Source organism: Gobio gobio (genome assembly GCF_949357685.1).
Source record: "Gobio gobio genome assembly, chromosome: 13".
Taxonomy (NCBI): Eukaryota; Metazoa; Chordata; class Actinopteri; order Cypriniformes; family Gobionidae; genus Gobio; species Gobio gobio.
In genome coordinates this window covers 17,281,544-17,299,314 of record NC_137106.1, presented here as the reverse complement: position 1 = coordinate 17,299,314, position 17,771 = coordinate 17,281,544, and the positions used below count along the sequence as shown (strand labels likewise).

General features: G+C 38.0%; 1 protein-coding gene across 8 annotated transcripts in view; it reads left to right on the top strand.

The window, feature by feature from the left end:
• Window positions 1-17,771, top strand: part of evla (Enah/Vasp-like a) — a 62,037-nt gene that overhangs the window by 6,962 nt on the left and 37,304 nt on the right. For 6 of the 8 annotated variants that reach the window (XM_079833620.1, XM_079833621.1, XM_079833615.1 and 3 more), the window contains exon 2: window positions 17,573-17,741. In XM_079833620.1, the coding sequence (XP_079689746.1) occupies window positions 17,573-17,741 (169 nt within the window). Of the gene's footprint in view, window positions 1-12,040; window positions 12,188-17,572; window positions 17,742-17,771 lie in introns of those variants that run through there. The other 2 variants (XM_079833614.1, XM_079833616.1) reach the window with 2 other exon arrangements.

Sequence of the window (17,771 nt, the reverse complement as noted above, 5' to 3'; positions counted from 1 at the left end):
AGATTTGTTGAAACTAGGCTGACTAGACAGCTCCTTCCTCTTTCTTTCTGCCTGCCGCTGACTTTTTTTCTTTCTATATTTGTCTATTAAAAACGGTGTAACCTAATGCAAGTCTATTTTCACTTCTGATTGCTAGCGCACTAGAAGTTCAAATGATTTGTCTTTAAGGATAAGGATTAGGTAGAGTGTCCCGCACCTGGTATACTATGACCAGAAGGTGGGGGAAGGGTGCGGGCCATTTGTCCACTTTTCTCATCACCAAGGTAACTGCTTCCTAAAGCCGGGTGCACACTGTGCAATTTATAAAAGTCTTTTACGATTGTTCCCTGTCAGAATGTACGAACAGGATCCCCGCTGTAAGCCATGTCACACTGTAAGATCTATGTTGTCATTAATGTCAGTAGGGCTGGTCTAATACCATTTTTTGAGCTTTGAAGCTTCGGTAGTAATCAACATCAAATATTCGAAGCTTCGGAGGGAAGGAGCTGAACATATTCTTCTCTCTAATAAAGGCAGGCCTTATATGCTCCGAGAACGGACACTGCACTAGTGAAACAAAACACACAGGTCTGTTACGTCCCAGTTTTGATATATTCTAGTAGTAAACATAATTTTGTTCAGTTAGAGAACAGATTAACTACAATTAAAAACTGAACGCGCTGAGTCTAAGCACAAACTGCAGCAGGAGTCAGATCTCATTCATCACGAGAGTTAAAGCTGCAGTCCGTAACTTTTTGCGCTAATATCGGTTAATAAACAGAACTGCATGAGCCTTGCGGAAGAACATTGCAGCCGGAGCTACTTCTCTCTGTTTATGTCTATGGTGAGTCACGCAGGGACTGTGCTCCTTCGCAGCGGTTCCTACCAGTCTGGCCTGAAATAGTCCCAATATAAACACTTATTATAAGAGTACCATAATGATTCAGGGTAAGACAAAAACACGGTTTGGAAAATGGATTCATGTTGTACATTCTCATCATATAATTTTTTGTAAATCTTAAAAGTTACGGACAGCAGCGTTAAGTATAATGAGGTTGGGTGCCTATTCAACTGTCCATCCTATTAAAAACTGCTAGGCTATAAAATAATTGTATAAAAAAGAGTATTGTATTTTGACAGATTATATAGTGGAAACATATGCAAGCGCAAATGAGAACCATTTTGAGGGGGATGCCAGGTGTGAGAAAAAAAGAAAAGAAAAAAATCCCAAATTTGAACATTGAATACCAACCCATCGAACGAATATTCAAATTCTGGTCCAACCCTAAATGTCGGACTGTACGATAGTCAAGGCCCACCAAAAACAGATTCACGCAAGAAAACTCGTCTGGAGTGTAATATCATCAATGACGTGGCCGGTGACCATGAGCTGCATTACACACGGGACTGAAATGGTGGCTACAAAGATCTCTAGCGCTCATTTTGGTCATAGTCTGTCTTGAAAAACAAAGATAATTTGACAGTCGTCGTAGGAGAAGTCACACTGCAGGACTGTGCGCCAAATCTTCTGACACTGCCAGAATTTCGTTGGAGGTAAAATTTGATCGCAACAGTCATCAATCAGCTGTAGGTGAACATGTCAAACTAACGATCAAAGACTTCAGATTTTAGCCTAGGATCAGAGGAATCTTTTAGCAAAATCGTGGCCAAAGTCGTGTGCATCCATCTATTATAAAAGTACTCCACACGGCTCTGGGGGGTTGATAAAGACCTTCTATGGTTTACTGATGGATTTATGAAATAAAAATATCCATATTTAAAATGCCTCTCGCAGTTCAAAACGCTTACGCTACTTTCTAGTCATAAGTCACGCCAGTTATGCTTTTTTCATAAATTGAATACAGAAGGTGGTCTGGCGGAAGCTAGAAATTTAACTTTATAACATGTTAAAAATTTATATTTTTCTTACACAAACGCATCGCTTCGCTTCAGAAGGCCTTTATTAACCGTATTTTGGAGCAGTGTGGAGCACTTTTATAATGGATGGATGCAGTTTTGGGTGGATGGTTCATTTTTTGAGCTTCAAATTTTGGGCTGCCATTATAAATCTTGGATTAGCCAGGACATTTTTAAATATATCTCCAATTGTATTCATCTGAAAGAAGAATGTCATATACACATAGGATGGCTTGAGGGTGAGTAAATCATGGGCTAATTTTAATTTTTAGGTGAACTATCCCTTTAAGGGCCTATTTACACTTGTCATTTAATGCGACTTTATTGATCAGAGAGCAATCCGATTTGTTAAAACTGTTTCATTTACACTTAGCCACATGTGTCTTTACTAAATGAATATAAATCTTCAATTCCCACGCTATATGCAAATTCAACAGAGTTCTTGTCACCAAAAAGCAACAGAAATGTGCTGCAATATATTTAACATCAGCTTTTTCCAAGATCAAAGACCGCAATAGGAGAGAGAGCTGCGTCAGCATTAGTGGGAGAATATAGCACTCACCACTATGAAAATAACTTTCAGAATGTGATGCCAAACATTGAGGTTAATTTGCGTCAATCTGCTTGCTAAAGAAATATGTTAATCTCTGGCTGGCCATATCTGTGGCGACGCGTGTTGCAGTTGCGTGTCATATCTGGCTACCTGGAGCCGGTATAACACTCTCACATGTTTATTTTTTTACATTTTGGCATAATTGAAAGTGGACCACTAGTTTCCAGTGCTGAACCCGCTCATTTTGACGGTTCTTTGAAAGTCACAAAGAATCGACAATGAAATGTGATGAAATGCTGACCTAAGTATGTTGGTTAGCATATCCTCTGGTTTCACTTCAAATGTGTCAGTGACCGTCTGGCTGACTGTCCTCTTTGTGACCTGCCACAGAGCTTTCTAGTAAGGTGTAGATGTACTGTAAAGCTGTCATGCCCATCTCACCAGATTCATTTGTTGTGTGTGAATTTCCTGAGCAGAAAATTAGCAAAAACAGTATAGTAACACTTTAGCTCAAATTCTAATGTATAAACCTGCATCTTATTCACTAAACAGTTGCTATCTGTTCTGATAGCATGTTAAAGTAGGTCTGTGCAAAACTACATATTTTCAAAATCCAATCAGTCTTGCAATTTTTTAATAGTGATGCACCAAAACACATTTTTCAACTGAATTTAGTTTTCATTTAGCCAAAAACCCTAAGCAGAAACCAAAAATATAAGTTGATTTATTAATCAATTAATTGATTGAATTTATTATTAACACTTAAATAAAAACTGTTGTATTATAAACATTTGAACTGCACTGTTTTTATTTAAACTTTTAAGGGATATAATTCTGTTTCTACTCATTTGAAACATTTAAAACTAAACAAACATTTAAAAGGAAGCTGTGGTAATTTCTTTTCGATAATATTGTTTTTTAAATATATTTTCAGTAATATAGTTCATATATTTGGCAAAATGCTTCTCTCTAGAGATATTTTTTGTAGCTGACTAAATAGTTTCCTGAGGTTTTGTGTTTTTTTTTTCTTAAGTTGAAACACTGATTGAGCAATTACAGGAGACATAATACATTTTAGTAAGTTTTACTGTGTCTTTCAAAATTTCTTCTGATGTTCATTCATGTTTATTTCATGCTGGAACTAGTAGTAAAGTGGAAGAGATGATCGCTTCACATGCTCTGAAGCGGCTATAGCAATCTGTCATGCTACATTTAAAGGTCCCATGACATGAAAATTTCACTTTATGAGGTTTTTTAACATTAATAGGAGTTCCCCTGATGTTCATTCATATTTATTTCATGCTGGAACTAGTAGTAAAGTGGAAGAGATCACTTCACATGCTCTGAAGCGGCTATAGCAATCTGTCATGCTACATTTAAAGGTCCCATGACATTAAAATGTCACTTTATGAGTTTTTTTTTTTTACATTAATATGAGTTCCCCTAGCCTGGATATGGTCTCCAAGTGGCTAGAAATTTCGATAGGTGTAAACTGAGTTCTGGATATCCTGCTCTGCCTTTGAGAAAATGATAGCTCAGACGAGCCGATCTGAAATCTTCCCTGTATGTCGTCATACGGGGAAAGGTTACCTCCCCTTCCTCTGCTTTGCCCGCCCAGAGAATTTGGAGAAAATGGATTCAGTTTATCAGTTGCGATGTCAGCACAGGCTTCACAATCAGACTTTTACTATATGGATTCGACAGCACCGCCACAAACAGTGAGTAACAGTGTTCATTTCTGATGTGTAGCTAATTATTCAAGTTCACACTGACTTTCTTTCTAAATCGTTTAATGCTGTTTATGCATCCGTGAATCAAGCCAGTGACTAAACAATCAACTTCACATTGTTCCTCTTAGTAGCACGAAACAAATCTGTATTTAAATTGTGATTAGACGCTAGATTAGCGATCAAAGAACACACTCTTTATAATGTTCGGAGCTGTCAATCACACGTTGCGAGTATATCTGCACACTTGCCCAAACTGCCATTATAATGAATGACGCTGTTATGCTGCACAACGAAGCTCTTACTTGTATTCATGTCGATATTGTGTTTGCTGTTAATTGTGGTGAAAGGATTTTGTGAGAGAAATAGCGCTGCAATGACGAGATCACTGCATTCACGCAATCACACAGACTGTCTGTGTACTCAATGCTCTTCACTGCAGCTTTTCATGTGATGGGAAAAGATCTAAAAATAATGCTATAATAAACACTTTCACGATTCGTTAATCTCGACAGCTGTAATGGTAAAAAAGCGTAGTAAAAGTATTCAAGAGGGGTTCCACATGTGTTACAAGTTCGTAGTATAAGGAGGAAGAAGACAGGCTCAGCGTGACTGTGACTCGTGTTTATTCAGAACTCTCAGATACAAAAAAAATAAACTCGTGCTCCCAACAACTCAGTACAATATAACTTTCTCAGCAATCTTTCTCCAGCTCTCCATCTCTCTGGTCCACGAGTGCCCAGTCCGTCTCTCTCTCTCTTCGTGCAGACCTCGCTAAACCACGCCCCCCTCCGTCACAAATCGAATACTCATTTCAAATGCAAAGATGTCAGCCAATCACAACAGTGGGCATTTCCAATGAAGTCTCACAGCTTCACAGGTGCCCTACAAATAATGTTTAGTGAACTAAAACGGCATATTGTCAACAATATCTGGAAAAACTTCAAGAGTTTCAAAGTCGTCATCTGATTGGTTGAATTATACAGGATGATTATACAGGTCAGCCTGGAAATGCCGCTACTCCAAACTCCCTCGTGGAAGAAGAACGCCGTTGTGTTGACAACTGTGACAATGAGCGCCTACCATGATCAACTAAACGCTGGATTTTCAAAAGTATGTAAAGTTCGCGGCTCTATTGTTGCAGTAAACTTGAAAAATGTTCATGAATTAATAATTTGTAGATGCACACCGGTCTGTTATTGCAGGGACATCGACTTGACATGTTCACGCCCCTAAACATGACGCGGAAACAAAACGAACTGATTGGTTGCGTTACATGTCAGTCAAACGTCCTCTTGGCCGGTCCTTGACCAATGAAAGCTGGGATGGAGTCCAGAACTTCTGCCGTCAGTCTGAAGGTCTGGCTACTTGAGACTAGAATGAGATTAACTGCTAAAACACACAAGTTTTTGTTTTATTCAAAACGAATACTTTCATTTTAACCAACAAAGTTTAAAACTATGTAAATAAGAGATTCATTGAACTATTAAGACAGACTTTTTTTATTTTTAGTTTTCACTGAGTGTAGAATTCAGCTTGTTTTTTGATTTATTACCCATTCACAATCTGAATATAAATTTAGTTTTTCATGCTGGCAAGTACACTGCAATGTTTCTGGATTGACAACTGCATTTAAATGCGTGACTGAATCGGAAACTGAGATGATTGAGAGTGATAACTAATGAATGAGACAAAATGGGACATTTTTAAAAGTACTTAATTAAACAGTTTTTCTCTGGTACCAAAATTAAAGTTTTACTGGTATTGGTATTGGTATAGGTACCGACTACTGAAATTTTGGTATCGTGACAACCCTACTACAAATAGTAAATCAGACATTCTGTGTAATGTACTGGCAGCAGTAGCATTATGAATATGAAGCACTGTCTCGTTTTCAATTCCTCTGTCACAGCTGGATGGGGGGTTGGGCGTCATGAGGTAATCCCCCTCAGGGTTAGACAAAACAACACACATCCACACATCACTAGTGCAGGCCGTCCCTTTATGGAGGAAAACCTGATCCTGTGACACCCGGGTCTAGATAGTGGGACCCTACTGTTGACCACTCACTCACTGTTGACCCGGTTTCTCTTGCTTACTTTTTCCTCACTTTGTCACATCAACTGAGATCATAACCTTACGGATTGTCATTTTGCCTGTTTTTTGAGGATACTGATGGGATTATGACGTATGAAAATGCTTATTTAATCTTGGAACTGCTCCCTAGATGATTTAAATCTTGTTTGGTTGGAAGTACGCATCTGTTGTGCTGGTCAGGTCTATTTTACGCATGTGTTTGAGATAAATTAAAGCAGGTTTGGTTAAGGATTCACATCCGCTGTTGAGCAGTACAGATCTTTTTTGTGGATGTATTTGAGAGATGGATGCTCATACTGTCCAGTTCTGCCTACCACAGAGCCACAGTGACTCTGGTCTTCATATGAGTGGCCGCAAAATAAGGTCAGTGTGATTTCCTGTTCACATTAGCAACCTGATGTGAGGTTTAAAAATGTTTGAAGAACATGTCTGAAGATGTTTCTTTTGGCACAAAGAAATGGAAGGAAACATTTGGAAAATTATGGTTTTTGTTTAGATCCTAGCATGAATATGTTTAGATCCTGGAGGTCTTCAGAACATCAAGAGGCAAGCCAATACAGTATTAATATTGTACTCAATTTTGTACACAAGTAAGTCCTTAAGATTAGATAGATAGATAGATAGATAGACAGATAGACAGACAGACAGACAGACAGACAGACAGACAGACAGACAGACAGACAGACAGACAGACAGACAGACAGACATAGATAGATAGATAGATAGATAGATAGATAGATAGATAGATAGATAGATAGATAGATAGATAGATAGATAGATAGATAGATAGATAGATAGATAGATAGATAGATAGATAGATAGATTGATTTTGGATTGCTAGCCACCAATGGAGAACCAGTGTGACCTGTTTCAAGCGATTGCAGGATTAGTGATACTCACTGATTAATTATTATGGAGGGTTGGTTTATGTGGAAACTGTGAAGATGTTCTGTAAGGGCCCATGTTTAATTTATGCCATTATTAAAGAAAGAGTTGCTTTAGGGGATATGTTCACTTTCGGTCCAGTGACTCTTTTGAAAAGATGTGGTGAGTGTTTCTGTAGTACCTCCAGCAGTAAAACGCAAGACATGCACCAGCTCTCAGTCTAGCCTTATCCAGCTTTATTGAGAGCATTCTTTAGACATCTTCCTCTGTCAAAACCTCACATGACATGTACATTTTTATTTTCCCTTCAAAAGTCATATGTGAAATTAGCAAGATTTGAATGTAATCTTAGCTTTTTTTTTTTTAAATGTAAGCTTTTTTGAAAGCGTGCAGCTTAGAGAATGCCTCAGTCAATGTTCAGGATAAATCTAGCATTATAAACCTAGTAGCCCTGCCTGAAACATTTATCTGAGCTCTTATGCACATTAATTCAGAGGCAAAAAAAGCATCAGCACTCCTTTCTATCATTGTAGCTTTAGTGGATCCCTCTGTGTGTGTATGGATGGATGTGGATTTTGGGGGAGGGTAAATTTGACATGCAATATTGAAGTTAAAGGTCCCGTTCTTCGTGTTTTTTTGAAGCTTTGATTGTGTTTACAGTGTGCAATATAACATGTGTTCATGTTTCGCGTGTAAAAAAACACAGTATTTTTCACACAATGTACTTATCTGTGTACCGCTGTTTCCACTGTCCTAAAAACGGCTGGTGATTTCCTCTTTCTATGAAGTCCCTCCTTCAGAAATACGTAACGAGTTCTGATTGTGCCAGCGCTTACCGTGTTGTAATTCGACCGCAGCTTAGCGCACGTGCCAGCAGTTCCTGTGTTGTGATTCGACAGCAGCTTAGCGCATGTTGGAAAGGTCACGCCTCTTAACGGAGAGATGTATGCGTTCAATAATCTCTACAGCGTCCCTGGGAAAGCCAAACAAAGGTGATTTGACTCCTGAATGAAAATAACAGCGTCTCGATGACATGGCGATAAACACACTCAACGCAACAGTTCCTTTTCTCCACGCGACACGTCCGCTTCCCCACGTGGGACAGCAACAAGACCGCGCCCCCTTTTTCGCGTTTCTTTGTGGGCGGAGGTTAGTCTGTTCTACTGCTCTACTGACGTAATTAAAGAAGGAAGTACCAGGATGTAGTCCAAGCCAGCCGTTCGCTGTAGGCTTTGAAAGGGAACTTCTGTTAAATAAAATATCTCGCTTGGCATTGAACTTTGAGCTTTATAATTTTACAGGTATTATTTATGCTCTAACAGCAACATTACACACTAACTAAAGTTTGAACAATGGGATCATGCGGAATGGGACCTTTAAGGGATGTGCTTTAGGAGCTGACACATATTTGTATTGTGGTGTGTGGACAAATGGCCAATGCTGACATTATTTTGTAAATTCCACTGAATAAATTACATTCAAAGTTGTTTTTTGTTGAATAGTATCATCATGGCCCAGCAGTTTTATAAAAGGTTAATTATTATTTTTTTATTCATCATTTTATAAAATTGTTTAATATTGTGAAAAACAGATATTTACAAAAAAGATAGTAATTATTACATTAGCATAAATTCTGACACTAGTTGCTGGCTTTAGTAAGAGTAGTGTGGCTATTCCAATTTTGCTCACCTCAAAGGATGTGTGTTCTCATGATTGTTAATAGTTTGTGACTTTTAATTTCTTTACTGATGTGCACTTACAGAGTTTGGTGAGCAAGATTTTTTAAATACTTTTATTCAGCAAGGATAGTGTAAAAATGAAAGGAAAAAAAAATTATTGCTGCTTTTTGCTGTATTTTTGATCAAATAAATGCAGTCTTGGTGAGCATAAGAGACTTTCTTTCAAAAACATTAAATAATCTTACCTACCACAAACGTTAGATCGGTAGTGTAGATCTTCATGGCTGCTAGATTTTTATTTAAAGCTGCAGTCTGGTACTTTTTTGGGTTAAAAATGATCCAAAATAAATATACAGTGCATCCGGAAAGTATTCACAGCACTTTCACTTTTTCCACATTTTTGAATTAATAATTTTTTTCCTCAATTCTACAAACAATACCCCATAATGACAACGTGAAAGAAGTTTGTTTAAAATCTTTGCAAATGTATTAAAAAAAAAAAAATCACATGTACATAAGTATTCACAGCCTTTGTTCAATACTTTGTTGAAGCACCTTTGGCACCAATTACAGCCTCAAGTCTTTTTGAGTATGATGCTACAAGCTTGGCACACCTATTTTTGGGCAGTTTCCCATTCTTCTTTGCAGGACCTCTCATGCTCCATCAGGTTGGAGATGGGGAGCGTTGGTGTACAGCCATTTTCAGATCTCTCCAGAGATGTTCAATCGGGTTAAGACATTCACAGAGTTGTCCTGTAGCCACTCCTTTGTTATCTTGGCTGTGTGCTTAGGGTTGTTGTCCTGTTGGAAGATGAACCTTCACCCCAGTCTGAGGTCCAGAGCGCTCTGGAGCAGGTTTTCATCAAGGATGTCTCTGTACATTGCTGCATTAAGTTTTCCCTCGATCCTGACTAGTCTCTCAGTTCCTGCCGCTGAAAACATCCCCACAGCATGATGCTGCCACCACCACGCTTCACTGTAGGGATGGTATTGGCCAGGTGATGAGCGGTCCCTGGTTTCCTCCAGACATGACGCTTGCCATCTGCAAACCGCCATTTTTGCGTCTATCTCGGACACATTAATGCTTCCACACTTCCGTCATGTTTGCATTTAGAAGCATGCCCAACTCTCTCTCACACACGCTGGTTGCTATATTTGATTGTGTCATCAAAAATGTCATTGTTCGGTTAAATTTATTCTGTTTTTTCACTTATCCAAACACCGAAAGTGCAATTTTTGCTATTTATCGGCTGAATAATTTAGGTTGCCGAACAAGCGGTGCATCCCTAATCTATTGATTATGTGTTCGTGTCTAACTGAACATAACTTACCACGCTGTCACAGGGCTCGCAAATCCCAATGGCCCGGGGCTATGTGTTTTCCAGACAGGCTACCCAAGAAATAACATTCCTTTCTTGATGGTCACTCTCTTGATTTGATATTTGAAGAAAAAATACAATTGCGGAAGTTTTCATCTGTAATTGATTAGTTGATTTATCCATGTTTTAACATGCTTGCGCTTATAGAGATTTTTTGATGGCTCCCAATGCTTTTTTAGGTCGGGTAGAATCTGTGATCTCTTACCCAGTTTGTTTGCTGGCTTCCATGGCAGCAATACGCTGTTTTCCGCCAACTGGCAACCTGTGGTGGCGCTATTGGGTAAACTGGCAACGTGAGTTATAGCACAGACCAAAACAAAAACAGACATTCTGACACGGAACGCACATTTCAAAGTAAAATAACTGACTGTAGCATTGTTTTTCAGAGAAACGAGTATGTGAATTTATCATGTTTCCTAAATATCTGCAAACATATTATGGTATTTTTAAGTTTTAGTACAGTCAAAAACGTACATACAGCACCTTTGAGCGCCACTGTCATACTAGCCATTAGCATCTGCTCTTATGTTTTGTTTTGTGTGAAACAGGACGGGATGTCAATGCGTCATTCCAGCCCAAGTCTGATTATATAGGGGCCGATTATGTTCCTAGTTTTCCTCTGTGCTCTGTGACATTTACTTGCTCGATGTTTAGATTACTGTGTTGCAGGAGACGTTAAATCCAGATTTTACTAGAAATCAGCCTTTAATCCATCTTCTTAGGCCTCAGAAGCTCCCTGTGAGTGGGAAGTGTCCCTCATAGGCAGAGATTTTGCTTGGTTCCCACCCTTCCCAAAATGATTACTGGGTTACAAGCTAAAAACACAAGCCTCCCCGTTTCCTACAAACTCTCATTTGTTTCAGCTGCGTCCTCCCACACTCTAATAACAGGGGACTTACATATTTTACTTGCTTTAGAAACATTTACAGGGCTCATTTTGTGTAGCATTTTTGCTATAAGCTAATACAGGGCTCATTTTGTGTAGCATTTTTGCTATAAGCTAAAAATAACCCCAACTGTAATTTGAAGTGTGTACTTAAGTGTTTCATTTCGTCAAAATGTCTCACAGTAAATACACACATTTCTTTTGTGCTGTTTTATAGAATAGTTTTATTCCAAACTCAGCTTATTTCTATGTAAATTAGGCTTATTATAGATTGTGCCTTACAAAACTCACTATGTGCTTGATGCAATTAATGCAGCGCTGTTACCACCCGCAGAAAGCAGGCAGTAAAAGTAATTACATTTAGAAGAGATGTTTATGCACATCCGTTAATCATGGCAGCAGTTCTTCATCAAATGCTGATCAAATGATGGTGAAGAGTGTTACAACCAGGCATATATCCAGATGCACAGTGTAGACAAGCACACTATGGGCTTAGAGCCAATTCAGGCACATTCTGTTATTTTCCTCTGAAATCTTGGCAAATGAGGCACTGAAGATCTTGTGACCAGACATAAGCAGAGTTGGACCTTGTGTTTGGCCTTGAGCTTTAACAAAATGTGTATATATTTTTTTTTTTTACATGAGATTAAAAGGAGCCTAGTCTTGTCATGCTCTCTCTCTCTCTCTCTCTCTCTCTCTCTCTCTCTCTCTCTCTCTCTCTCTCTCTCTCTCTCTCTCTCTCTCTCTCTCTCTCTCTCTCTCTCTCTCTCTCTCTCTCTCTCTCTCTCTCTCTCTCTCTCTCTCTCTCTCTCTCTCTCTCTCTCTCTCTCTCTCTCTCTCTCTCTCTCTCTCTCTCTCTCTCTCTCTCTCTCTCTCTCTCTCTCTCTCTCTGTCTTTGTCAATGAGACAGAGTTTGGGTGGAGTGGTGGACCATGTTCACTGAGGGTGTGATGATGGCAGAAGCCGAATGGGCTTATCAACTGCGAGTCTAAGGGCGATAAGAGATTCCCCGCCCTTCTCTTATAACGTTTTTAAAGGACTCAAAGGATTTTGGCTTGGAATGTGCAAAACTACATATCTAGTTGGTGAGTTGCCTGAATGAGTAGTCAACTGAAAATTCTGTTATAGATATTTGATAACTAACTTTCATTTGAAATAAATTAATAAATAAATAAAATGTATAAAAATATGTTTATAATATATTTAAATTGGTATTTAAAATAAAAAAATTTGGAACAATTAGTTGACCTTTTACAATCCAACTATACTGTGCATTTTCACTTCAGCTGAATAATTTGTTTTTGCAGTTAAAATATTTGATTCAAAAATCATATGTGTGTGTATACACTATGTTGCCAAAAGTTTTGGGACTCCTGCCTTTACATGTACATGAACTTTAATGACATCCCATTCTTAATCCGTAGGGTTTAATATGGAGTTGGCTCACCCTTTGCAGCTATAACAGCTTCAACTCTTCTGGGAAGGCCTTCCACAAGGTTTAGGAGTGTTTTTATTGGAAGTTTTGGCCATTTTTCTAAAAGCGCATTGTCTTGGTATGCTGAAGCATTAAGAGTTCCTTTCACTGGAACTAATGGGCCAAGCCCAACCCCTGAAAAACAACCCCCACACCATAATCCTCCCTCCACCAAACTTTACACTTGGTATATTGCAGTCAGGCAAGTACTGTTCTCCTGGCAGCCGCCAAACCCAGACTCGTCCATTGGATTGCCAGACAGAGAAGCGTGATTCGCCACTCCAGAGAACAAGTGGCTGAGTTGATGTTGTTCCCAATTGCTTCCACTTTGTTATAATACCACTAACAGTTGACCTTGGAATACCGTATTTAGTAGTGAGGAAATTTCACGAATGGACTTATTGTACAGGTGGCAACCTATTACAGTACCACACTTAAATTCACTGAGCTCCTGAGAGCGACCCATTCTTTCACAAATGTTTGGCAATATAGTGTGTGTGTGTGTGTGTATATATATATATATATATATATATATATATATATGACCATGCCATCGCTTGGCAACATTCATCTCTCCAAAACTGGGGTCTTTCCTATGGCAACCGTGAGCCATCAGAAAACATTCTTACATTGTATATATTGTGCCTGTGACATGTCAGTATACATTTAACAGGAATTCCCATGTCTTGTTGTGTCCTTACAAGTTTAGGTTCATGTGGCTTTCTCTATCACACACTAACAGTTGCACACATTTACTCGCACTCATCCACATTAGAGAGCATTCAGCTAATGGGGTCATAGCTGGAGGTCCCGGCCCCATAGTGGGGCTTTATGCAGTAAAAGCATTAGATCTGTGGGGTATACAGACTCTCGGCGTGGCCTCCTTTCAGCCACATGCCTGTTGGGCACTGTAGCAGATTTACTCAAAGTACAAAATTATTGTTTAGTGCATTTTTATTAGTGATCAAATATCTGCTTTCATTTGGCAAGGTTTTGTTGTGTCTAATAAAGTATAGACAATGTAAGAGTGAACCAAAGCAGCCCCAAACATTTCAATGCATCACATTACTCATTACACATTACTAAATTTAGTCAGCTTTAAAATGAAAAAGAACAAAACATTTTACTAAAGAATTCATGTTTCATTTTTACCAAAGAATCATTGCAGACTCTTAAAAACTTGAAATAGACATATATTGCAAATAATGGTAGCTCCAAGGGATTCCCAAACTTTTTTAAATTTGTGAAAATAAGGTGTTTTTTGAACATTCAAGCATGAAAACTTTTTCTAGTAAACAAAAAAAATCCCCAAAACCAAGACTTGGGTCCCCTTTAAATAAATATAGTTTTATATAGTTTTACTACACATTCACATGTTCGTGTTCAGATGTTGATTAATGGTTACAAGACATGCAGGAAAACAAATAAAATATTTCATGTTGTATTTTTATTGTTTTTGTTTTAAAATGTGTCATTTTTTTTATTTTTACGATTTAATTAATTATTGAATAAATATGCAAATTGTGCCTAACTTACTAAAAGCCTGTTGTCAGAGTACTTTAAGCTCAGTTACTGTCTTTGTAGTTCTGCGACAGACTATAAAGCTTTCTGAGTTTTAAATGTGCCTGACTCAGATATTTATAGCTTGCTATTACAAGACATGTTGGTCTCTGACCCTTTAGAAGTGCAGGTTTTGGAAAGTCTTTGGCATACTGATTCTATTTGATCATTATTCTTATTCCATTTTAGACAACCTTGGCACATTTTTCCATGTTTTTATAAATAAATAGTCATAGAGAGAAAGGCCTTGCGTGATGTGTTATTAGAACAAGTAAACCGAGATAGCCCGGTGTCTAAATATATTGGATGTTTATGAAATCAAAGAGCCGTCAGGATGTAATTTATGACGACCAAGCATCATCGGTGGAGGAGAGACTGTGTACTTTATTTCAGACTTGCTCTAGGGGGGAGAAATGAAACCAAGAGGACAGGGAAGAATCTGCCGTCCTGCCCTCTAACCCCAGATGGATGCTAGAAATAGGCTCTGTCGTAAGGCAAGCATGAAAGAGCGGAGAATGAAGACCAGAGAGCAGTGAATGTTATTGCGAAAGCATGAAATGTGCAAATGTGCTGTTTCAATCTTTAAAGAGTAACATTATATGAGGGTGGCTGATGCATTATTATTTCGATTTTTAACCATGTTTAAAATGTTATATTAATATATTCTAATAAAATAAGTTTAAATGTGCAGATATAAAGCCGTATTTAATTGAGCTGAGTTTGTACAAACACATCCTTGTAAAAAAAAGTCACTTCTCATAAATGCTCAATTGTTTCTTTATGATGGGTTCTGTCTCTTCGGTAGTCCAGCCCCCACTAAGCAACTCTTCATATAGTCAATTTATGCAGTGATTTTCTCTATATTCTCTATTCTATTTGGCATAATGTCACAAAAAGAAAATTTATTCTCAGATCAATTCAATTTCAAATGGCTGTATCTTATCAGTTGGTTTAGGTGTCAGTAAGAATTGCTTTGGTCATGTGCTGCTGCTCCTCCAGTTATACAGCTGGGTTTAAGGAACGTGTGGCTGGATTTGGGTGTTTCTGTGGGAGATGGGTGTGGTGCTACAGTATGTTTTAGGGTATATAGGAGTCAGGGTGGAAGTCTGCCTAGCTTAATTTGGCACACCAACAGGAAATTGATCTTCTTTGTGTGAACCTTTCAAGGCTGTACTTTTTTTGTTTTGTGTTTCTTCAGTCTGCAGACTCTTTTGAAGTTTGTGAAAGATTTGAATATAGTTTATGTGCTGATCACAATGCTTCAATAACGTGCACAAAAAAACAAAAACAAAAAAATATATATAAACAAATGAAGGTATTACACAATATTATACAGTATTATACAGTACTTTTTTATAAATATGCATGTTATTTTATATGTTAATATGATAACATTTAAAGGCTCCAATTCTTACTATTAATTTGATGCTTATTAGTATGCATATAACTAGGATATTGGCTGTTTATTAGTACTTACAAAGCACATATTAATGGCCATATTCTACATCGCTTAATCCTACCCAATACCTAAACTTAACAACTACCTTACTAACTATTAATAATTAGGAGTTTATGAAGGCAAAAATCGTAGTTAATAGTTAGTTAATAGTAAGAATTGGGCCCCTATCTAAAATGTGAACGTTAATATATATATATGGGATAATTCTAGGGCTGAAACGATTCATCGAGTTACTCGATTTACTCGATTACAAAAATTCCTTGAGGCAAAAATTCTGCCTCGAAGCCTCGTTAAATTCCTATGACGCGCACTATACGCGAGGGGATCTGATTCACAAGGACCGCTGTTCAATGTACAGGAAGCACACCATAGCGCCTGATACATTTTGAATTTAGTTTACGTTAGATTCTAGATGCCCAGAATCACTATAGTAACTGCATGTTTTACACAGTTTATACAGGTAAATTGATTGCAGTTCTTATAGCTGCCACACACACACACACGGCGTGCGCAAGCCCCGATGCCAGATCGCTTTCACTTTTGTCCTCATAAAGTTTGTCAAGTAAATGTGTTTAAAGCCTTGCCAGTTTGAACATTGAAGCGATTGTGCACTATTCAAAAACAACAATACGGAAAACGTATCCGTTCAGTGCTCAGATGGTTCACACACCATCTCTCTCTCATTAATGCATTCAAATAAAGGTAGGCCTACTGTGTTAATTTATCTGTAGCCTATCTGATGTAAAACAAACATAAATCTGCCCCATAGACAATAACTGCTGAAAGTAAACCGTTTCCTTCAAGTATTTTAAAATCACAAAGAAATGCACTTTTTGCATTTGTTGGAAAAATTCCAACTTTAATAGTATGTATTAAAGATGAATGAATGTATGTATTTCTGATGTACCAAACTGCACCAAACTGTACCAAACTGCAATGAAGTCCAAACACACACACACACACACACACAGGTTGCTAGGTTACCATAGCAAATAGGCTCACCCCAGAAATTATATATTATTTGTTAGTAATCTAATGGTAAATGCTGCAGGTGTAGAAATCTACATAAAATATATTTACTTTGATGTCAGGGCTAGATTACAGCATGAAACCTGTTGTGCATATTAATAAATTAAATTGCTTTTCCTCTTCATTTTCGTTATGCATTATTTGTTTTGGTTGCTTAAAAGCATGCAAAAAAGTTTTATCCGATTAATCGATTAATCGATTGATTAAGTGCTAGATTAATCAATTACAAAAAGAATTGATAGCTGCAGCCCTAGATAATTCATATTTATGTTTGTGAATGTAAGCTAGCAAGGTATATTAATGCTGATCATACAGTAATAGTATACACTTTTTACTCTCTCTCTCTCTCTCTCTCTCTCTCTCTCTCTCTCTCTCTCTCTCTCTCTCTCTTTGTTAATTGTTCACCCTGACAACAGAAGATTTCTATTTAAAGATGCAGAAAACCTCATGTCTTTAATTAAAACATGGTCTCATATCAAGCAGTCAACACGGTTACATTCCTGCCCTGCTTGTTAGCTGCCTATTACACTATATAATTAGTACAGATAACAAACCCGCCCCTTGCTCGTTGTCTTCAAACAAATTCAGTGGGGCAATTACTGTGCCATAATATCACAGTAAGGCCGAAGGGCATTTTTGAAGGGTTTGTCATGGGTTTGGCTGTTTTTGTCTTCTAGAATAAACATTCTTTGACAGAAATTCTTCAATTTCATAACTAGCTTTTATATTGACTATTTGAGAGTCTCTTTCATTTGCACAGCTAAATATTATGCACAAATACACACACACAAATTGTTGCGGAATCGAGTTGCAACATTATTCTTGTTGCTAAGAGACACTTTCAGCCTGACATCTGTATTTCATTGTCTCGCATCGTAATTTATCGTTGTGGTTTTTGTTGTTGAGCAGAGTGAATCTTTAACCAATGTCCCTGTTTCTTCTTCACAGTGAACAGAGTATATGTCAAGCACGAGCCTCTGTGATGATCTATGATGACACCAGCAAAAAATGGGTGCCAGTCAAACCGGGCCAGCAAGGCTTCAGCCGCATCAACATCTACCACAACACTGTCAACAACAGCTTCCGCGTGGTGGGAGTCAAACTGCAGGACCAGCAGGTGAGATGCGAACATGGCACAACAACAGAC